A 24,824-nucleotide genomic window follows, 5' to 3' on the forward strand; every position below is an offset into this window, starting at 1 on the left:
GAACTACCAATATATAGACACTGATACAGAACATATCAATATGTTCAAAGGTATATCCAAATACCACATCAGAATTCAACCACTATGGACTCAGTTTAACATATATGATGTAGATATTAATACATGCAAATTTGCATTTAAGTGCTAATAAGCATGTATCTATTTTCTAACTATAAAAACTGAGAGAACCTAAGACAAAAATGCCCTAAGAAAAATAAGTATGTTTAATGTATACATTGGTCTCTAACTACTATTCTCATGTAAAAGAAAATCTAGCTCCTTGGAGAAGATTAATTCTAGTAGTACTTGACTACCCATGAATAGAGATGAACCACAATACAATGCTGTGGTGAAAAGGAAATGCTCACAGAACGAAAGAAACAAGTCAAGAGACTAAGGAGGCAGATTAAAGAGATACCATCAGTCAAGCTGCAACACAGCATGAACATCAAAATAAATGAAGGTAACAGAGCAGGAGCTATTTCAGAAACATACAGGACTATGGCTTGGGTGGCAGAGTGCTTGCTTAATATAACAAGAACCTGAGTCTGATTCATCATAGTCAAACAAACAAGGCGTGGTAATATGTCCTGTTATTCCAACATCCGGGAAAGATGCAGAAGGATCAGACGCTCAAGGTTATGGAGCTTAGTTAAGAACTCTCGCTATTCTTGCAATGGACCCAGGTTCAGTCCCCAGTGGCCACATCAACCAGCTAACCAGGATATCCTACACACTGTTCTGGCCTCCATGAGCACCAGCACATATATGATGCACATACAAGCAGGCACATACACATAAATAATAGTAACTAATCAAATAACTATCTTTTAATGAGGTTTGAACTCATACTTAGCTACATTTCAAATGAGACTAACCTAATATTCATTGACTGTCTGAAATCAAAGTATGACAGCACCACATTTAAGTCCATACTATAACTGCACTTTCTGTTATAACAGAATGCAAACTAAAAAAATGTTAAAAATAAATAAATACAGAATTAGCCATGAATCATAACAATAAGTTAAGAAGTAGTTGGGGGGGCCTGGAGAGATAGATAGCTCAGAGGTTACAAGCACTGGCTACTCTCTTCCAAAGGTTGTGAGTTCAATTCCCAGCAACCATGTGGTGTTTCAAAACCATCTGTAATGAGATCTGGTGCCCTCTTCTGGCATACATACAGGCATAACACTGTATACATAATAATCTTAAATTAAAACAAAAAAGAAATAGTTATGGATGCCAAAATGAGTAAAAGGCAGAAGGCATACAAAAGATGTTTACATACAAATTAATTTCCCACAAAGTGACTAATGATTATAAAGGGAATAAAATCAATCTACTAGTAGAAAAACTTAACAGGCATCACCTTAACTAATGATGAAAGTAAGATTATAAGGTATGAAAAAAACTGGAATCAGTGTGTCACCTGACAAGACGCAATAAAAACATAAAATCATTTGTGTGGCATTCTTTTCAAAAATGCAACCACTACACTGGACAAGTCCAAATAGAATGACATGCTACAAAATAAAAACTACAATATTCTAAAGTATCAAACTGACAAAAGTCAAGGAAAGATTAAGTTACTATTGAGATTAAAAGATAAAACAAACAAAACTGTTATTTTTGCATGAAACACATTTCTGGGAAAAATGAGAAAACATGAATGAATCCTGACTTTGACAGTTCTGTTACAGATGTATGAGTACCATCCTTCATTCTCTATCTTGTAGTGCTAGAGCACTGAACTCAGGACCTGGCATATAGCAGGAGATGCTCTATCCCTGGGCTATTCTAGCCCAAGAACGCCCATCCTTATAGAATATATAGTTTGGAATAACAGAGGAGGAACTCTATACTATTCCCACGGCTTATGTATAAACCTTTATTTCAAAATTTGTAAGGAAAACAGGTTTTTACATTAATTTTAAAGGTACTAAGCAATCCAGGTTTAAGAGGCATGTCAGTGGTTAGGAGTGCCTGCAATGTAACCATTAAGATCTGAATTCAGATCCTAGCATAAATGTAACAAGCAAGGTTAGGTACCACACACACCTTTTAACCCCAGCACTAGAGAGGAAAGAGAGGATTGTTGGGGCTTACTAGCTACCAGACTAGCCAAAGGGGGGGGGGGGGGGAGAAAACACTTTAAGCTTCAAGTTCAGTGAGAGACGCTGTCTCAATGAGCAATGTGGAAAACATGAGAACAGTCAATGCCTTCTTCTGACTCCCTGACACACACACCTGCGCACACGCACACACAAACACACACACACACACACACACACAGCACAGCACAGCACATTTACATATACCACACACCTGTAAGCCAACCCTCTGGAAGTAGAAAGAGGAAGATGACAAATTCAAGGTCTAGGTTTCTCTCTCCCTCCCTCCCTCCCGCCCTCCCTCCCTCCCTCCTTCCCTCCCTCTCTCTCTCACTCTCTCTCCCTCCTCCCCCTCTCTCTCTCTCACACACACACACACACACACACACACACACACACACAAACCTACCTTACTTAGCAAGTCTGAAGCCTACTGGGATACAAGAGAATCTGTCTCCACCAAACAAAACAAGCAAAACAAACCTCCAGAAAAAAACACAAAACACCTTGAAGAAAAAAATGTTCTAATAAAACAAGGTCAATTAATTAACCTGAAAAACCTCTGAAAAAAGAACTTAAATACAACAGCACGTTTAGGGGTCTGAAGAGATGGCTCAGCGGTTAAAAGCACTGGCTGCTCTTCCAGAGGTCCTGAGTTCAATTCCTAGCAACCACATGGTGGCCCACAACCATCTGTAATGAGATCTGGCACCCTCCTCTGGCGTGCGGGCATACATAGAGGCAGAATGTTGTATACATAATAAATAAATAAATCTTTAAAAAAAATACAACAGCACTTTTAATGTCAACATAACCTCACTCAACATGATAATTACTTAAGAACTGGAAATTGCATTGCAGAGAAAAATGCCACACAATAATGAAACTTCCAAAACACTCAGCCCCTTCCACATGGACCCCAACAGTATGAACCCAGACCACAGGAGGACTTCTATGAGGAGCTGCTGCACAGCTGGCTGAATCTAGCAATACTCTGTACTACAGGCTAAGGAGCCAGAAAAATTATGACAGAAATAGCATTTATTGATGTAAAAATATACTCAGGATTATTAAATTTCAAAAGGGGAGGAAATAGTACTATGATCTAAATGTTTTATAAGCGCTTGTGAGATACACATAAAAGTCAACAAAAGGGTTGAATGAGATTTATTTTTTCCAAATGTTTTAAATACCAATTACTTAATCTGAAGATTATTAAAGTATCTGAAATCTTAAAATTGACTATAATGACATTCTTCCACAGAAGCCACATGTACCTTCCTTTACACACACAGTAACACTGTCTACCGGCAGTGGACAGCAGAAAAGCCTTGAGAGTGTGGCAGCAGCAGCATCAAACAACAGTGTGTGTGAATGAATTTGAGTGAGTGTGAGTGTGGCGGGGGGATGCACTAAATTAGGAAGAGATAAACTCCTGGACTCACTCATCCTCCTGCCTCAATGTCCCAAATACTTGGGATTAATGACAGAAAACTAATGACTAATTCAAACCTTAACATTTGATAAGGCAAGAGGTTGGTAAATTTTCAAGGACAAATGTGTACTGAGTAACCGAAATGTCCTGAAAACATTAATAAATGCCTAGATTAGAATAAAAGATGACATGACGCAGGTTTATGACTTTTACACTCTTGTGAGCTTATTTTACTACTGTAGCCTAAGATGGTAACTATTCTTTTCCAAATCTCTATGAAGTTAAAGGGAGGTCTTTAGAGTTAAAGGGGGGTCTTTAGTTTTTTAAGGGAAAAAAACATAAACAAAAAATTAAAAATAAAAACTAAAACCCACCTCTATCTCCTAGTTTCAAAACCAAAAATGCAAACAACATTCAGATGACATCACTGTACCTTATTATAACGATCATGTGGGACAGACTGTAAAACGATTGGCTCCATTGTAGAGACATTGGCAAATTGTACCTCTGGAATATAGAGGGCACAAACCACATGAGCCCAACCTAAAAATAAATACATACATAATGTCATTCTTCAAGTTTTATCAAAAATAAAATTACTATCTGTCTTAAAAGATCTCTTAAAATGACTATTTAAGCAAATTCATAACAAAACCGTAATAAAAAATCTAGCTGCTGCATTATTTATGTAATAATTGTCCCCGCTCACTGCGATGAAAAGGTTCCTAATCATGGCTGCATCTGTTATGCACTGAACGTAAACAAAGGGAGCACTTATGTATTCAGGTGCTGACACTGATACTTAAGGGCAGACTAAATTCAGATTAACACTACTTTCTGAAACCCACTTTCATTTGAAGAAAACAGGTATGATGGCTCCCAGCACTCTGAACACTTTGAGACTACATCAAAAGGTGTTTCCCCACTTCCAGGTCGGTCAATTTACACAGTGAGTTGAAGATCAGACTGTACTGCCAAGTTAAGACTATTTTTAAAAGCCAAAAGCAAACACATAAATAACGAGAAGGCTGTATAACTCAACAGTTAGTAGTGCCCCTAATTCATCTATAAGCTCTAGGTTCCATTCTCATTTCTGCAATAAATAATTTATAACTTTAAATAGATTAAAGCTTCAAGTCTTGAAAGGTTGGATAGTTCAAGGGCAGAGAACTTGCCTTAGTCTGCACAAGGGTAAGAGTTGGTTACATTCTCATCATCAAGGAAATAAACAAGAGGAAGGATTTTAATACTCTTAATTGTAATAACCTTAAACCTATCAGTATTAGTTTTTATATTTTGTCAATATTTTGAATGTTCATAGGATGGGTATCATTTTTCTATTTTAAATCTTTATCTGAAATGTTACCAGTTGATACTAAAGTTTCTTTTAATTAATTTAGCTGAGGCTAAAGAGACAATGTTATGGTTAAGAATTACTATAAAACCGAAAAAAAAGGTGAAATTCCAGGAAGGTGAGGTCACAGACAAAGAGAAGTAGTAATACTGGAAGACTAGAAGCTAGGATTAAAAATCAGATATACTACAGACCTCGGAAAGATCACACCTAGGCTTGAGTCATCTTAAACTCTAAACTTTGAACAAAGCAATCCTAAACAAGCACCATCTGCATCAAACAAATAAATACACATCTTCTCTGAAGGAAAAGTCTAACATTTCATAACTAAGTCACAAATAATGACTGTAATTTGTTAATAATAACTTTTAGAATAAAAAGCACTGAACACATTAAAGTAAGACAGCACAAATCCAGTGGAAACAAAATCAAATCTACAATTTGGAGTTATCAGAATAGTAATATGTTTATTATGGTCAAACACATATAAAGATTACAAGGTTGCTCATGAAAAAGGTGCCAAAAAAAAAAGCACCAAACAAAGCCAAAAGTACTATCAAACACCAAAGGAAGCATTATTTCCCTCAAAAAGGAAAAATTATTCCAAAAGGAAGCTTGAATTGGTGGTGGGGGAGGAAGAGATGTGTAGATACTATCTATAAATATAAGGGCTTATATTAAAAAAAAGAAAGAAAGAAAACACACCAAGGCTGTAGTGGTGCACACCTTTAATCCCAGCATTTAGGAAGCAGAGGCAGGGGGATCTATGTGAGTTCAAGACCAGACTGGTCTACAAAGCAAGTTCCAGGACAGCTAGGACTGTTACACAGAGAAACCCTGTCTTGCGGAGGGCAGAGGAGGGCAGGGGGGAGAGAGAGAAGAGATGAGAAGAGAAGCAGGCATGGTGTGGTGGTACAAGTCTTTAATCCTAGCAGATGGAAGGCAAAGGCAGGCAGATCTCTAAGAGTTAAGGCCAGCCAGGGCTATACAATGAGACTGCCCCCCAAAAAGTAAAAAACAAACAAACAAACAAATAAACAAACAACAAAAAAAAACAGGGGAGGGGAGGGAAGGGGAGGGGAGGGAAGGGGAGGGGAGGGGAGGGGAGGCACAAAGGCTGGAGACTTGGTTCAGTGGTTAAGAGTGTTTGCTGATCTTAGAGAAGACCCTGGTTCAATTCCTAGAACTCACATGACAGGTCACAACTGTTAACTCCTGGGATTAGATACCTTCTTCTGGCTCTGAAGGCACCAGGCATGCATACGGTTCACATTCATACTTGAAGCAAAACACACAAGCACATAAAGATAAATAAATCTTTAAAACAACAACAACACTGTCAGGTGAAGTGGCCCAAATATGAAAGATGGAAGTGTGAACAAGCCTACAAAAATGAAGGAAGGGTAAAAGAAATCAAAACTAATGATTTATTGCCTCAATGGTATGGAATAAATCCCCTAGATCAACACTGATAAAAACTAATCTAACAAATGTAAGATTTGTTTCCCAAAACTTTAACCGTATTTCAGAACAAAGCTTACAAACAGTTAAAGGGATAAAGCATGGTGGGGCATTCACAGTGATAATCCCAGCACTAAAGGGTTAAAGTAAAAAGAACAGTAGCCTAGGCCACAAGACTGTACATATATAAATATATGCGTATGTAGACATACACATAGAATGCAAACTATATAATTTATACCAAGAAAATACAGTAGAAGAGACAGGTACAAGGGTAGTTCCTTACTAGAAACAATGACAATTACATAGGAATTGTTCAACTCTCTTACACAACTCTAGAAAACAGTGAAAGGTTTGTGGCAACCAAGTACCTACTCAACTAAGAAAAAGGCAATAGGGGGCTGGAGAGATGGCTCAGAGGTTAAGAGCATTGCCTACTCTTCCAAAGGTCCTGAGTTCAATTCCCAGCAACCACATGGTGGCTCACAACCATCTATAATGGGGTCTGGTGCCCTCTTCTGGCCTGCGGGCATACACACAGACAGAATGTTGTATACATAATAAATAAATAAATAAATATTAAAAAAGAACCCTGTGTCTTTTAACCATTTAAAAAAGAAAAAAGAAAAAAAAGAAAAAGGCAATAGCTCTGACACCTTTCATTCCCTTAGCATACAAATGCTTTAGGTTCAGAGGTCTTAAATACACAGCTAGAGTTTCCAGTGTAGACTCTGGCCTCAAAAGGCAAAAGAACCAGAGTAAAGTTTTATGTACAAAGAATTGCATCTGTCACTGCTCCAGAGTGTCTGAAAGCAAACCAGGGACTGAGTCCTGCCTGTCCTTCTGTTCTCTCAGAGTTCATTCAGAAGAGAAAGTAGCCCTTTCAACGAAAGGCAAACAACCCACAGATGCCCGGAAGAAAGGATTACAGTTGAAGCACACACTGAGTATCCAACAGTCCAGGAGGAAAAACTAGAAAAAGGTCTCTGGCACAGAGCTGCTGAGAGCCAAATTCACCTTCTAAAGCAGGAGCTCTCAACCTTCCTAGCCCTGCAACCCTTTAATACAGATCCTCATGTCGTGGTAACCCCCAACCATAAAATTATTTTCATTGCTACTTCGTAACTGTAATTTTGCTGTTATAAATCATAATGTAAGGACTTTTGGACTAGAGAGTTGCCAAAAGAGTCGTAACCCACAGCTTGAGAGACCCACTAATCTAAAAAAAAAACCAAGATAGCCCTCAATTTTTACCTCTAGCTAGAATCCATGTATGGTAAAAACAGGAAGTAAGGGGGTAAGGCAGAGTGGTAAACAGAATGAAACATCACAGGAAGAATGTAACACAGACAGTGCTTCTTTTTTAATTTTCCCTCTTTTTCTCACTAATCTGTACTAGATGTTCCAGGAAATCATCATCAAAACACTAACTGAAGAGTCTCCAGCAATTATATAACAAAAATAATTTACAAGTCTCTAAAAATAAAAGTTTTAGAACACTGTAAGCAATAAAAACTAAACCCTAAAGGAGGTGGACCATTACTTCAGAGTTAACCCATTATAACATTCAATTATATCTAGTTTGTGATTTTGCAATGTCTCTCTCTCTCTTGTTTTTTGTTTGTTTTTCAAGACAGGATTTCTCTACGTAGCCTTGGCTGTCCTGGAACCCCCTCTGTAGACAAGGCTGGCCTCGAACTCAGAGACCTTCTTGCCTCTGCCTCCTGAGTGCTTGGATTAAAGGCGTGTGTGATGTCACCACCTGGCTTGGTTTTGCAATGCTTTAGAGGATATACCTCAAAGCATGCTAAGCAAGCACCCTACAACTGAGATATACAGCCCAATACAATAAATACATACATTCTAAAATAAGCTACAGAGTTAATAAGGAAAATAAGGGGACGCGCGGAGGGAGAGGCTATGGAGATAGTTCAGCAGGTAAAGTGCTTTCTGTGTAAACGTAAGACTTTGAATTCAGATCCCCAGAACCCACATAAAAAGCCAGGTATTCTGCTGGAAAGCAGACACAGGAGACAGAGATGCTAGCCAGTCAACTAGCTAATCAATGAGTTATAGAACCTTTAGGCTTCACATGTACACACAGGTACACACACAAACAGTTGTGTGCATGCACAAAAACCCCACAATTTTTTAAGTATGGCTTATTCACAGAAGAGCTTCTATCTTACACATGCCCAATAGTTATATACTGAAGAAAGTTATTAAAAAGAACCAAACAAAAATCCTCAAGTTTTATAAAAATGAAACTAAAAATACTACAACAATGCCAACAGCAAACACAAGCAAATAGAAGGGGATAATGTGGGTTCCTCTCTGCATGCTGTGAATGTTTTATTGCCACTGGTTAATAAAGAAGCTGCTTTCAGCCAATGGCTTAACAGAGTAAAGCCAGGCAGGAAATGCAAACAGAAATGTAGAGAGAGAGGAGGCAGAGTCAGGGAGATGCCATGTAGCCATCACAGGAGACAGACGCCTGATGTAGGTCACAACCACATGGCAATACACAGATTAACAGAAATGGGTAATTTAAGATATGAGTTAGCCAGGAATATGCATAAGCTAATAGGCCAAACAGTGTTTCAATTAATACAGTTACTGTGTGATTATTTTGGGTCTGGGTGGCCGGGAAATGAACAAGCAGTATCAACAGGGGAAAAAGTAAAATTAAGGATAAATCAACTGATAATATCATTTGATGAACACTGGAGGAGAGGAGAGAAAACACAAAAATGTAGGTAAAATACCTTTAGGACACAATACTATGTACATGTATTAATAAAAGAATTTTCATGAGTAGAGGAGAAAGAACAATGGATGGGACTGTGTAGGGAAATAATGTTTCCAAATTTCTACAATTCCATAAAATATATGAATATATAATTCAAGAGTCTCAAAAACCTTCAATTAGTGCAGAAGAAGACATATAATGATCAATGTTACATGCCAAGGAAAAGCTATGATCGTTTTAAAGCAATGAGAAGCTATTCAACACAAAACAAGATGCTAAGGCAAAAATACACAGCCTACAATTTGTAATGGTTTGGCTTGTAAGTTTTGAACTCTACAATGAAACAAAAATCAAAATACATTCAGTAGAGACAACTTCAAGTTTGGATATGGCAATTCTTCTAGGATAGTAACATGTGGTACCATATTCTTCCAGTAAGCCAAAACCAATATGACAAGTAAACAGCCAGAACTCTACAGAACTGTGCTGACAAATTACAATATTCAGAAGTTTAAGACTACTAACTCTATTTTCAGCTGAGAGTACAGTCAGGCATACTCTAACAACATTTTGATCAGTGACAGACACTCCATATATACAACCATGTTCCCAAAAGATTACTAAGAAGGCAAATTTTTCCAGTGCCTTCTAAAATTACAAATCTATTACACATCCCCGTGCACTGCATTATTAACATGTTTATAGTGATGTTGGGCTGAATAAACTTACTACACTAGCATTCAATACGCCACCCACATACATACAACTATGTGTATATACAATATTAAATAGTGGTAATAAGCAATTATGCTACTGGCTAATGTGTATGCTCTGCTTTTAAGTATTTTAATTCTTATGTCTTCTATTTGATTTTAAAAGCAAAATATGCCAACTATAAAGTCAGGTCCTTAAGGGAATATTCTAAAATGTACTGTTACTGTAAATTCTAATAGCTCTGCATGGTTTTGGGTGACAATGGTTTTTTGGTTTTTTGCAGTACTGGAGATTAAATTCAGTTCCTTGCACATGCTAGCACACACTCTTATCACCATGCTACATACTCAGCCCATCAATAAGACTTCCCTGAAGACCTTTCAAGGAGATGATAGGTGAAGATGGGAAACAGTGGTTCTAATATGCCTCATCTTATGCAGAACAAGGCCAATAATGAGAGCAGTTTCTGCCTAGTTTTCTAACAAAAACTTAAAAAAATTTTAAAAGAAGATCATATAGGATGGATTCGTGATAGCACACATCTTCAATCCCAGCACTTGGAAGGAAGAGGCAAGAAGATCTCTGAGTTTGAGTCAGGCCTGGCCGTATATACAGAGTTCAAGGTCAACTAAAGGATACATAGTAAAATCCTTTTTTTTTTTAATAAACAAGTATTTTTTGGTGAACATAACAATGTCATTTATAGAAAATATTTTAGATATATCTGTGACATTTTAAGATTATGTTATTACATAAGAGTCAATGAATGAAAACAATTAAAAATTATATTGTAAAAATGCTACAATAGCTGGATATGGTGGTGCAGGATTTTAATCCCAGCACTCAGAGGCAGAGACAGAGGCAGGTGGATCTCTGTGAGTTCCAGGTCAACCTGGTCTACAGAGTAAGTTCCAAGACAAGCTATAAAACAGGGAAACCCTGTCTCAAAAAAAGGGGTGGGGGGGCAGACAATGATAGTGAATGATAATCCCAGCTCCCAGAGCTCAGGAGGTAGAGAAGTTCAAGGATAGCTGGTCTACAGAGTAAGTTCTAGGGTAGCCAGGACAACATTAAGAAACAAAAAACACTCCATCTCAAAAACAAAGAAAAAATACCTTCCTGTCCTACATCGTCATAGACTCTTGCCACTGGACAGCTTCAATTCTCACAAACACCACAAACTCATGCCTACACAGGGCCCTATATCAGGCAGGTATTTATTATACCCTTTCAGTATTTGGATTGATAACTTACCGCTATGTTATATCTGTGTTATTCAGCATTATAGCAATATAATGTGTGTAACCTTGAGGCAAAAAGCTGTATCATATAACTTAGGTGTATAGTAAGTTATATGTCTAGGTTTGTGTAAATACACTGATGTTCACTCAGTAAGAAAGCACCTATGACACATTTCTCAGAACTCAAGCAATATATGACCATATCTAAAAAGTTAAAAAAAATCAACTTTTACCAATAATTTTAAAACTAAAGAAATAAATTGTCAAAATTTACAAACCAAACCAACCAATAAAATAGAACATTTTAAATTCTTTAATCGCTAAAAGCAATTACGCAAATTTATAACCTTGAGAAAACTCAGGATATATTTCTCAGCTATTTCTACCAAAAATTTCCAGATTATAAAATTCCAATTTTACTGAAATACCTCCAGAGAGTATTCCCATTGTGCTATAAAATCATTATAACATTACTACCAAAACCTGTAAAATAGGAAATCCCTGCTTAACCCACTTATGAAAAGACGCTAACATTTTTAATTTTTTTACTCTCCAAAAAGCTATTATCTTTAACAAAATATTAACCAAATAAATCTCATTTACTTTAAGAAAATAGGCTGATTTTCCTTTCAAAATCAAACCAGTGTAATTCCTATCAAAAGAAGGGAGAAGCCGGGCCGTGGTGGCGCACGCCTTTAATCCCAGCACTCAGGAGGCAGAGGCAGGCGAATCTCTGTGAGTTCGAGCTCAGCCTGGTCTACAAGAGCTAGTTCCAGGACAGGCTCTAAAGCTGCAGAGAAACCCTGTCTCGAAAAACCAAAAAAAAAAAAAAAAAAAAAAAAAAAAAAAGGGGAGAACTAGTATATGACTATCTCAACAGAAAAAAAAGAAAACCTATCTTTCTTTATACTTATGTATCAGTCATTTAATTTTCAGTTTAACAAGCACACGTCTACATAGTTAAGAATGGTACTGATATGTAAAGGAAGAAGTACTTTAATCCAGGCATGTAGAACATTCTATAATCCTAGAACTCATGAGGCAGAGGTAGGGGAACTGCCACACATCTAGGCCAGGCTGAGCTACACAGAAAGTGCCAAGTCCTAAACTATACACAAGGAAATAAAGAACAAGAGAGGACAAAAAAAAACAGAATACAGGGGAAAGAAAAACCAGACAAATTTCTCAGGGAAAGATAACTCAAAGTGGAGATGCAAAATAAACACAGGGTAATTGTCATCCAAAATGCTTGGAACTGCAAGATAAGGGAGATTTAGCTTTCTGAATATTTACATTGATTTTTACCAAAAATCCAAAATCTGAAACCAATGTTCAAAAGATGTTGGATTTTAACAGTACTTCAGATTCTGAATCTTCAGAAGAGGAAATGCTCAGAATCCTCATGACAGAACTCCTTGCCTGATGTAGTTGGTACCCAGCACTTAAGAGTGATACATTAGTAAGAATATTCGGTGAGAATGGTTGGTCCTGTAACCCCAGAACCTAGGAGAGACACAGTAGTGAGGCCATCTTAAAAAGCAACAACAAAAACCAAGCCATGTGTGGTGGCACACACCTTCAATCTCAACACTCGGGAGGCAAAGACAGGCAGATCTCTGTGAGTTCAGAGCCAGCCTGGTCTACATCGAGAGTTCCAGGACAGCACAGAATATAGTAAGACCCTGTCTCAAAAGGTAAATCAAGATTTCAAGTAGAAGAATGTAGATGATTCTACATAAAACAGCCAATACATAATGAAGACTAACTGTATGAATAGAGAAAATGAGTTCAACCACACATAACTGTGCCCATTTACAATCCCAGAACATGGAACAATGAAGCAAAAAGATAGGGAACTCAGGTTAACCTAGATCACATAGTGAGACCTTGTCTCCAATTAATTATATCATCATTAATATTTTAGTAACAATATTTAGTTTGATAAAAGAGTATCAGTTACCAAATTTTTAAGTACTATACCATATTGATTTTCGATATTTTTTAAAGACTGTACTTACCCCCATTATCTGTTCTTTTTAAAGCTCCATCTTTATGGGGACACAGCTCACATCTCTATTTAAAGAAAATTAAAAATAAAAAAAAGGAAAAGGCAATGAAGCTTTTTTAAAGATCACCAAAACCATCTTTCCTATAACTTCAAAACTAACAGAGTAGCATCTCTATTCATTGCCACCAAGAAAATTCCAGAACACTTCTCACAAAATAACTATTTGCTGAAAATACCTTGTTTTCTAAAGATTCATTTTTTGTTACGTTTGTGTGCTCTGCAAATATGTATGCAAGCATGCACGTTGCCTGTATACAGGTATCCACAGAGGCCAGAAGAGGGTACCAGATTCCCTGATATTAAAACTATGGAAGATTGTGACCTATCATGTGGTTGCTGGAAACTTAATCCATGTACTCTACAAAAGGAGCAAATGCTTTTAGGGACTGCCAAGCCATCTCAACGTCCCCCAAAATAATTATAATTTTCCTTAAAATACAAGATTAACAACTTCTTTAAAATATACTTTGAAAGTCTGGCCCATAGCTGGGCAGTGATAGCACATGATTTTCATCCCAGGGGAGGCAGAGGCAGGAGGATCTCAAGTGAGTTCGAGGCCTGAGTGAGTTCTAGGACAGCCAGAACCATTGCAGAGAAGTCCTGTCTTTAAAAAAAAAAACCTAAAAGAGGGAAAATCTGCCCACCCCCATTTTTCAGTTTTACATGCCTGTCATCCCAACAACTGGGAAATCTAGATAACAGTACTGTCATGAATTGAAGCCATCCTGGGCTACAAAGAGTTCCAGAACAGCAGACTATATAATGAGATAGTTTCTCAAAACAAGCAAGCAGAATCCTGAATTTTATATTAATAAAAACAAAGGCAGATGTGGTAGCATATATTGAGAGTACCAGGATACTTGGGATGTTGTAGCATGAACGTAAGTACAGGAGTTTGAGACCACCCCAGAAAACAAGACCTCCTTGGGGGAAAAAAGAAAAACAAAAAACTGGGTGTGGTAGGACAAACCAGTCATCCCAGCACTCAGGAGGCTGAAGCAGGACTAAGATGTTCAAGGCTACAGTGAGAAAACATTTAAAAACAAAACAACAAAAAGAAACAAGGCTGTGACATTTACCTAGACCCTTTGGTTTCTGATACAGGGAAGAAGCAGCTTGAGGACTCTCAGGAGAGATGGTTCAGCAGTGCAGAGCACTGGCTACTATTCCAGAGAATCCAAGCTAGGTCTGGCCCCCACATCAGGTGACTCACAAAGGTTTCTTCCTTTCCAGGGGATCTGACATTCTCTTCTGGCCTCTTCAGGTACAAACATGCACACTCACACACAAATGATATACACACAGATACACAATAAACAAAAATAAATCTTAAAATGCATTTAAAAAAAAAGGACCCAGTTTGCCTAGCATAGTGATGCACACTTGGGAAGCAGAGGCAAACTGATTTCTTTTTTGTTTTTTTTTTTTTGTTTTTGGTTTGGCGAGATGGTGGGGTGGGTTTGAACTCACTCTGTAGGCCCAACAGGCCTCCTGCCTTTGCCTCCTGAGTGCTGGGATTAAAGGCGTGGACCATGAATGCTTGGCTGCTTTCTTGAGTTCAAGGCCAGCCTGGTCCAGGCAAGCTAGTACTAACTACCTAGTGAGACCCTCTCTAGGCTGAAAACAAAGTTTTTGTTAAAGGTGACAGACTGTACTGGGCCAGGTGTGGTAGACCTCAACTGTAACACCAGCACTTAAGGAGGCAAGAGAAATTCAGATTATCATCAGCTACATAGTAAATCTGAGGCTGGCCTGGGATACATATAGACCTATCTCAAAAGTTATCAAGAAAAAAATAAAGAAAAGTAATTACAATCAACTGAACTATATCATACATTTTAAATACCTACAACAAATAAATTTAGACTTCTGAAAGTAGTAAGCTTGTGAGAGGACAAACCCGTAATAAAGACGACAACTGTAAGTTCTGGAGAACACAAGTAACTGCTACCTGAATGAAATGCATAGCAGAAAAGAAAGCATCTAGAATCCATACTAAATGAAAACTTAGAAAGAATGGAGAACACATCATTGTGTTCACCCTGAAGATGAGACATAGTCAACCCTTCAGGCTCCTATAGTTATAATACCTAAGAACCACAACAGAAGGTTCAGAGCAACTTTGGTGTCCAGAAAGTAAGATCTGAATCCCAAACAGGGCAAAATGAAGAGAAAGAACCTACATTTACAGTTATAAAACCAACCCAAATCTGTTGTTGACCTTACACCACACATACACAGGGCAAGCCACTAGCCCAGCTAAGGAAGAAGAGACAGACATAAAAACAAAATGAGATTTAAATAGATTTTTGAAATAATACAAGGCGGTTTGAATTCAAACAACTACGTCTAATTTTAAAATTTTCAATTTCAGGGCTGTTAAGAACAGCTCAATGAGTAAAGTGCTTGCCAACAAGTGATATAAGCTCAGATCCCCAAAACCCACGCACAGTTTAACAAAGTAAAGAGTATGGGTAACCTCCAGTGCTCTACAGCTAGATGGGAGAGGGAAAGCAGTTTACTGGCCAGCAAGTATGGTGTACAGTTTGAAACAAGAGTCCCTGCAACAGACAAGATGAATAGTGAGGACTCACACCACATTCAAGGTTGTCCTCGACTTCTATACATGCATCATGATATGCAAATGCCTGAACTTCTACACACAAACACACATACATACAAACAAAAAGATATTAAAGAATCAATTTTATTTTTTTAAGACAGAGTCTTGTACAAATTCCTATGTGGAATATCTTGAAATTCTGATCCTTCTGTCTCTACCTTCTAGTGCTAGAACTGTAGGCATGCTTGATGAGGTGCTAGGTAATGACTAGATAAAGATTCTACTGAACTAAAACTATCAGTCCCTTCAAAGGACTTTTCAACAAAATATAATGTTTGCGAGATGATCTATATTACTTGACCTGTAAAGAACCAGAAAGAAAGTTAACCATTATCGAAACAAAAGGAAGTCAACAAATGTCAACTCCAAGATTACCCAGATTTTGGAGATAGCAGAAGTTTTAAAATATATATGAAGCAGGCAGATCTCTGTGCATCTGAGGCCAACCTGCTCTCCATGTCGAGTTCCAGGCCACATGAGGATATATAATGAGATTAAATTAAATAAGATACATATGAAATAGAATGAAAATGTACCTGTAATAAATAAAATGGAAACTATTAATAAAGGAAAAGAAGCTATAAATAACTGAATGGGGCTAGAGGTATACCTTAATGGTAGAAAGAATACCTACCTTTCACAAGGCTCAGAGAAAGAAAAAACCAACAATAAAGCCTGGCCTGGTAGCACAGAGGACACAAGAGTTCAGGAGGAATGAGCCAAGTTCAAGCCAGGCACAACTGTAGGGATTTAAAGGCCAGCCTCTGCTATAGAGATCCTGTCTCAAAACTTAAAACAAAGCTAGGTATGTAATTCAGTTGTAGAAAACCTGTCTAGTCTGTGTAAAGTTCTGGGTTTCATTGTTCAGCACTGTAAAAACTAGCACTGCAGAATACCAAAAGGAGGAAGAGAAGAACTACAACATGACAAAAAAAAAAAAAAAACCCCGAAGTGGCCGGGCAGTGGTGGCACACACCTTTAATCCCAGCACTCGGGAAGCCAAGGCTAGAGGTTCTCGGTGAGTTCAAGTTCAGCCTGGTTTACAAAGCGAGTTCCAGGACAGCCAAGGATAAACAGTAAAACCCTGTGTGTGTGTGTGTGTGTGTGTGTGTGTGTGTGTGTGTGTGTGTGTTGAGGAGGGGTGGGGCAGGGGCAGGGTTATGGATGCCCAGAGAACTCGAGAACAAAAAAGGAGGCTCAAGTGCCAGGCACATTAATACAGAACTGTAACCCCAACACTGAAAAGGCAGAGACAAATGGACAAATAGTCACAAATTCAAGGCCAGCCCACTCTACATAGCACACTATGCCAGCAAGGGCTACCAAAACAAAAGCCTGTCTCAACAGTAAAACAGAAGGGAGAGAGAGAGACCTAAAATATAAATGTGACAAAGAACTGAAAGAAAAGAAAAAGTAACAGTTTTTCACTGTCAACACAAAATTATATTTTTATATATCCAATTGATATGGGAAGAAATATAATGGCCAATCATCCAGGAGACTCTAGCACATTTATGGGAGTATCTATGAGGTAAGGATTCTCAAGGGAGCCACACTACTGGGCTACTAGAGGCCTGGATAAAATATATATATATAATATATGAGTTAGTTAGACAACAATCCTGACTCTTCCCCTTCTTTCTGTCAAATTTTTTTTCTTTTCTTTCATCTTTCAAGTAGGATTTCTCTGTGTAGCAGCCCTTGCTGTCCTGGAACTCACTTTGTAGAGCAGACTGGTCAAGAAATCACTGAGATCCACCTGCCTCAGCCTCCCGAGTGCTGGAATTAAAAGCATACGCCACAATCACCCGACTTTCTGTCAGATAGTTTGTGTCAAAAACAACTAACATTAAAATAGCAAGAAGAATTCATCATCAGAAAACATACTTTGTAAAAATGAGGGGGAAAGACTAGCAAGAAGATGCCTTAGGAAGCCTGGTGAGCTGAGTTCTATCTCCAGAAACCATGTAAACATGAAAAACCAGAACTCCACAAACTTGTCCTCTGATTTCCACATGCTTGTTATGGGAGCACCAAAACATGTGTGCAACACACAATTACAAACATACAGGGCTGGAGAGATGGCTCAGAGGTTAAGGGCAGTGACTGCTCTTCCTGACGTCCTGAGTTCAACTCCCAGCAACCACATGGTGGCTCACAACCATCTGTAATGAGGTCTGGTGCCTTCTTCTGGCCTGAGGGCATACACGGCGGCTGAACACTGTGTACATAATAAATAAATAAATCTTTAAAAAAAAAACAAACAAACATACAAACAGCCAGATGATAGTGGTGCATGCCTTTATAATTCCAGCACTCAGAGGCAGAGGCAGTTCAATATGTGCGTTTGAGGCCAGCCTGGTCTACAGAGCAAGTTCCAAGACAACCAGAGATATACAGAGAAATCACTCAAAAAACCAAAAACAAGCAAACAACAACAAAAAAAAACATACAAATAACAATGACAACAATAATATTAAACCAATTGGGCCCACAAGATAGCTTAGCAGTAAAGGTACTTCTTGTTCAGTTGGAACCTCTAGCTTGCCCCTGCATGATCTAGAAAGCCCCATTTCTGTCTCTCCCCCTCTCCAAGAAATCTCCAAAAAAGAAAAGGTGCAAAAAGCCCAATTCTGAATTCTTGGCAACTGTTGCAACTCCTTTCCCTGTGGCCACCAGCAACCCAAGCCTCCTTGTAAACATTCCAGCTTTTGATCATACTTGGGTACAAACCCACCTTGTGGAAGACACATCATCAACCCTCACCTACAAGCTATATATATAAAATCTCTCTGCTTTAGTTTGGGCATGTAGCTTCTCTAATCTAGATCTCTGGGAATGGAGAACCTACTTTTTCAGTTCAGCTTGATCTAGCTTACCATGGCTGGAGAAACCTAGTATCAGGTTACAGAAAACCTATTACCTGTCACCAAATCTGATGACCTGGATCAACCAAACCACGAGACCCACAATATTGAGAAAACTGACTCCCACAAGTTGTCCCCTGACTTCCGCAAGCACACTATGGCATGTGCATACCCACACACACATGTACACTAGTTAGATAGACAGACAGACATATATTTTCAATTTTAATTACTATGCCTGATCCATGAAACAAAAATGCCTCTATCTACAAGCCTTGCCCAAGGACAAGGAGGACAAGTTTCTGGAGGCTGTTATGGGAGATAACAAGTCACATGCTTTAAGGTGTGAGATTCACAGGCTGGAGGTACTTCCGGATGTATAATTGCTCTGAATTGGACCTGATGGGAAATGCAATGAATTATGGGTTTTCTTAAAGCCCTGGCCATATTGATTCTGGGCCATTTCCCAGGAATCTAGGCATGAACCTGACATTAAGCTGTGGTAGTGGTCTTTTTCTCACCTCTGGGATTAACAATAGACAGACTAGATAGATGGGTAGGCAGGTAGGTAAGAGACAGATGATAGATAGATTGACAGAAAGACAGACAGATGTAATTAAAAGAAAAAATGGGGGGCTGGAGAGATGGCTCAGTGGTTAAGAGCACTGGCTGCTCTTCCAGAGGACCCTGGTTCAATTTCCAGCACCCACATGGAGGCTCACAACTGTCTGTAACTCCAGTTCCAGATACCTTCACACCAATGCACATAAGTTAAATAAATTCTAAAAAAATGTTTTAAAAAATGAGTTTGGGAGATGAATTTCTCAGTAAAGTGCTTGCCTTCCATGTATCCATGTGAAACAAGTTGGATTCTAGGCACAAGCCTAGAATCCCAGTCCTGGGGAAAGGGATCCTGGGGATTACTAGCAGACACTAGAGATGTGGTGTGTGTGGTGGCTCACACCTTTAATACCAACACTCAAGAGGCAAACCTCTGAATTCAAAGCCAACCTGGGTCTACATAGTGAGTTCCAGGACATTCAGACTCAAAAATCAAGGAAAATTCTTAAGATGCCTAGCATCAAGTCTCGGCAGCTCACACACACACGCACGCATAATAATGAACAAAAATTCAGAAATTACATACTTCAAATGTTTGAACTCTATATTAATTGTGTATTATTAAAGTAATTCTAAAAAGAAAAGCAATTCTAAAATAAATTTAAGTTAATTATAATTAAATATAAGTCTAAATTACATTTTTAAAAAATGGCTCAGAGCCCAGGCGGTGGTGGCACATTCCTTTAATCCCAACAATTGGGAGACAGAGGCAGACAGATCTGAGTTCGAGGCCATCCTGGTCTACAGAGTAAATATCAGAACAGGCCAGGGCCGTTACACACAAAACCCTGTCTTGGGGAGGAAAAGAAAGGCTCTCATCTGTAATTCCCAACACTGAAAAAGCTGAGATAAAAGGATCTCTGGGATATGCTACCCAACCAAGTTGGCTAGCAAAAAGAAATGGCTAACAAAAGAAAGTTTAGTGAGGGACTCCATCTCAAAAAGCAAGGTGGAAAGCTACTGAGAAATACATAGAATGTTAATTATCTCTGGCTTCCATACATACACAAAGACATAGATAATTTCAGCCGTAGTATAAAACGTGTACTTTTTAGATGAACATGATACATTCACCAAAGACCTTATAAATAAATCTATAAAGTAAGATGTGTTTTTAAAAAATTGTTTTAAGACAAGAGTCTCATTCTGCAGCTCTGGCTAGCTCAGAACCTGCCTACTACCTAGACCAAGCTGTCCTGAAACTTAGAGCAATTTCCCTGCCTCTGCCTTCAGAGTGCATTATAGGCATGTACCACCACCTACCTACTCAAGACAACAATGAAATTAAATCATTTATTATATTTGTTAATTATACTAGGAATACATAAAATTTACGATATAGGATCCCACCTAAAAGAAAGGGTGAAAGAACAAACTAGGGCTTGCAAGACGGCTAGGATGGTAAAGGTGCTTGCCATCCTCAGAACCCACACAATGGAGAGAACCAACTACCATAGTTGCTCTTCGACTTACACACTCAAAAATAAGCAAACAAATAAACAAATGGTCTTTTTATAAGCTGAAAGAAAAAGAATAAAGTGGAAGGATGGAATAGAAGATAGTCAGTGAAGTTTAAAAGCAAAGTGATTGATCATTTGTTAATAATTGCAAACCCTTTTTTTAGGCATAAAAAGGATATGATGTTACAAACCTATCATCCCACTACTTGGGAGACATACAGAAAGATTATCACAAGTCCAAAGCCAGTTTGGTATACGTAGCAAGTTCCTGACCAGCTAGAACTCCACAGTGAAATCTTATCTCTAAATTCAAAATAAACAACCAAGTGGCAGGGGCAAATGCCTTCAATTCCAATACTGGCAGACAGAAGGGTCTCTGTGAGTTCAAGGCCAGCCTGGTCTACAGAGCAAGTTCCAGAACAGTCAGGATTACAAAGAAAAATCCATCTCAAAAAAACCAAAACCAAAACAAACAAAAAACGAAAGAAAGAAAGAGGGGAGGAGGGGGGCTCCACCAATAACCAATATATCTGGTGATAAATCCCTGTACTCCTAGAACTTGGGAGAACAGAAGCATTATGACTGAAGAGATGGCCCTGAAGTTAATAGCATGGCTGTTCTTCTAGAGGACCAAAGTTAAATTCCCTGCGCCTGACGTTCAACAACCATCTGTAACTCTGTAGGCACCTAGCACACAAGTGGTACACAGACATACATGCAGATAAACATACACATACAAAAAACAAATCTTAAAAAATAAAAAAGTAGATCCAGGTCAGCCTGAGCTACATGACACTCTGTCCCAAAAGGACAAAATTCAAACAATAATAAAACAAAGCTAATAACATCACTATCTAGCAAATTACTGCAAAAATTGTAAAAATCCTGATGTACACAAACGTGAAAAGATCTAATATTAACGATTTGAATCCTACACCATAATAGAGATTAATGCATCAAAAACAAGTACTATATCCCATGAATACAAGATTAGGACATTTAAAAATGTTTATCAAATTCAAGTATTTTAAATACATCATCTCAATATAAGCAATTTAAGAAAAACTCAACATTCATTGATAATACAAATTCTCAGATAACTCATTACAGTCCTCCAGTCTCAAATAATTACTTTACACCCAACTATGTTTTCATTTTGGGTTTGATTTTTGTTTTCACAGTACTAGAGGTCAAATCCAAACTTTTACAAATGCTAAGCACCAGCACCTACAATATTTTTAATACTTATTCTGAAGAGACTGTCCTTGCCAGAGCTAGCTAATTCATGAGAAAGTATGAACTTTTATGTGTAAACCAAGAGTCCATACCTTAACCTTCTTAACCTACCTAAGTCTAGGCCATTGTATTCTCCCAATCTAAGGCACCCCAGAAACAAGTATAGACCAACTCATTCATTCCTTCAGGTTCCCCTTTTCCCCCTCTGCCACATGACCAACCCCAGCACCACTGAAGGTGACACTGTAGCATGGCCTACCACTCCCTTCTTAAAGTGACGGGTAAATGTAAAGATCATTTCAATGGCAGTTTATATCCTTATTTGTTGATACATTTTAAATAATAAAAACTTATATTTGAAAATAATATGATAAAGATCATTAATAAAAAGTCAACAACAGGATTGGAGAGGTGGCTCAGAGGTTAAGAGCACTGAGTTCAATTCCCAACAACCACATGGTGGCTCACAACCATCTGTAATGAGATGCAAGCATCTGTTGTACAAGCATACATGAAGGCAGAACACTGAATACAAAATAAATAAATAAATAGTAAATAAACAGGCAAATAAACAAATCTTTAAAAAAAAAAAGCCAATATGCTAGGTGTGGTGCCACAAGCCTTTAATCCCAGCACTCAGGAGGCAGAGGAATAAAGCTCTCCAGTTTGAGGCCAGCCTATTCTATGTGAGTTTCAGTCCAGCCAGGGATACAAAGGAAGACTACGTCTCCAAAAATTAAAAATAAAAATCAATTCTAAAAATATTTAGAATAGTGCCACTTTAGCTAGACAATAGTGGTGTATATATACATCAGTAACTCAACACTCAAAATGATTGCAAAAATGTAGCCATTAATCCTAGCACTTTGGACTAAAAATTCAAGACCAGCTTGGGTTACCTTTAAAACAAATCAGGTGGTGGTAGTGGCGGCAGCGGCCAAGGCGCGCACCTTTAATACCAGTAGCTCGGGAAACAGAGGCAGGCAGATTTCCGAGTTCAAGGCAAGCTTGGTCTACAGACTGAGTTCCAGGACAGCCAGGACTATTACACAGAGGAAACCCTGTCTCAAAAAACAAACACAGAAGTTTTAAAACCACCACATAAAAAGATTTTTAAAAATAGGGCCAAGGCTGTGAAATGATGAACAGGTAAAGTTGATTGCTGACAAATCTAATAACCTGAGACTGATCCCCAAGACCTACAGAGTGAAGGGAACAAAGACTCCCACAAATAGTGCTGACCTCCACACACACATATATACACAATATAAGTAAGAAAATCAAAAGGAAAATAGAGTTGAGCAGGAAGCAAAGGCAAACAGATCTCTCATGAGTTCAAGGCCAGACTGGTCTACAGGTATATTTTAAAAGGAAACAGAAAAATGGGGTGATGTATGATGCTGCACAACTGTAATTCCAGGTGGGCATGTCCAAGATACATACATACATGTATACATACATACAGATAGAGATACAAGGATTCAAAACTTCGTATGTCAATTCTAACACTTATCTACAGAGTCAAACCAAGTATCATCTCATTTGATGTTTTGGAGTAAATAGAAAAGCTAATATTTATACTATGTGAATTTAGATTGTGTACTCTTGAAGATAAAAAGGAAGATTAAAAGTCTTGCAATTTTAACTTCAAAATTTATACTAAAAAGCTTAGGATCCCAGCACTTGGGAGGCACAGGCAGGCAGATCTCTAAGTTCAAGGTCAGCCTGTTCTACAGAGCAGTCAGGGTTACACTAAGAAACCCTATCTTAAAAAAAAAAGTAAGTTACAAATATTTGGAACAGCATGATAAAAATAAGGCTAGATGGACAGACCAACTGAAGAAGGCAAAGTTCTGAAAGAGGGCCACTCTACAGCATGCTCTACAAAAGTGACGCAGTGAAAAAGGTTTCAGACAAAAGTGACTGCATAGCCATATAGAAAAACTGAAACCTACAAAAATGTGAAATGTGCCACAGACCTAAATATAAATTAGCAAAAACAAAAAATTTAAAGGAAATTACCTTCATGACTTCGGGGTTAGGCAAAGTGTCTTAGCTCACAGTAAGCAACAACTATAAAAGAAAACACTGACAAATTAGACTTCATCAGATTTAAATATTTTTGCGAATGGATACAATTAAGAAAATAAATAAGTGAAAGCATACAGATTTGAAGAAGTATATATAATATATAAAACATTTCTCTAACAAAGACCGGTATCTCCAACACATAAAAACCTATGCAAATCAAACTGCATAGAGAAATTAAAGAAGCTAAAGCTCTGAGCAGACTTAGAACTCAGGTCAACACACAAACCACAACATGCTCAATATCAACTTCTCACAATGACACCCAAAGTATCACAATGACATGACTTCCAATCAAGATGCAGTGAACAAAAAGAACTCAATTCAGCTTTTTTACATGAAATAATAAAAACCTAACAAAATGAGTAAAATAATAGCACTGAAGATACTAGACAAGAAACAGACAATGATACCTAGGAGACAAGAAACATATGACACAAGCCACAAAGTGCCCAGCTTACTGCCTTGGGAGAGTTTTCAGGCCGAGGAACAGGGAGGAGGAACCCAGACAGGGCCTGTAGTCTCCCCAAGTTGAGGAAACGGAGCTGGGAGTCCAAGGAAGCCAAGGTGGCTAGAGCTCACAAAGGAGACCAGCAATGAGTAGAAAGCTGGAGAGAGAGAGAGAAATGAAGAAATCTACAAAGGCTCATTCTAGAACTTTTAGTTGAATACCAAATCAGCACTTACATGTAAGGCCTATACGAAGCCAGAAGAGTCAGACGGAACTAGGTCCAGCATTACACAAAGTAACTAATACAGTCTCCCAAAAGTCAAAACATCACAGAGGGCTAAG

The 24,824-nt window shown here is 38.1% G+C and overlaps 1 protein-coding gene across 12 annotated transcripts in view; it reads right to left on the reverse strand.

Annotated features, from left to right (window-relative positions):
* Mllt10 (MLLT10 histone lysine methyltransferase DOT1L cofactor) overlaps positions 1 to 24,824 on the reverse strand; it is a 145,511-nt gene that overhangs the window by 99,778 nt on the left and 20,909 nt on the right. For 8 of the 12 annotated variants that reach the window (XM_038334605.1, XM_038334604.1, XM_038334602.1 and 5 more), the window contains 2 exons: positions 13,087 to 13,141; positions 3,983 to 4,092 (listed from right to left, as the gene is read on the reverse strand). In XM_038334605.1, coding sequence (XP_038190533.1) covers positions 3,983 to 4,092; positions 13,087 to 13,141 — 165 coding nt within the window. Of the gene's footprint in view, positions 1 to 3,982; positions 4,093 to 13,086; positions 13,142 to 14,215; positions 14,238 to 23,965; positions 23,993 to 24,824 lie in introns of those variants that run through there. The other 4 variants (XM_038334609.1, XM_038334611.1, XM_038334613.1 and 1 more) reach the window with 4 other exon arrangements.

The sequence above is a fragment of the Arvicola amphibius genome, chromosome 6, assembly GCF_903992535.2.
Source record: "Arvicola amphibius chromosome 6, mArvAmp1.2, whole genome shotgun sequence".
NCBI classification, from domain to species: Eukaryota; Metazoa; Chordata; class Mammalia; order Rodentia; family Cricetidae; genus Arvicola; species Arvicola amphibius.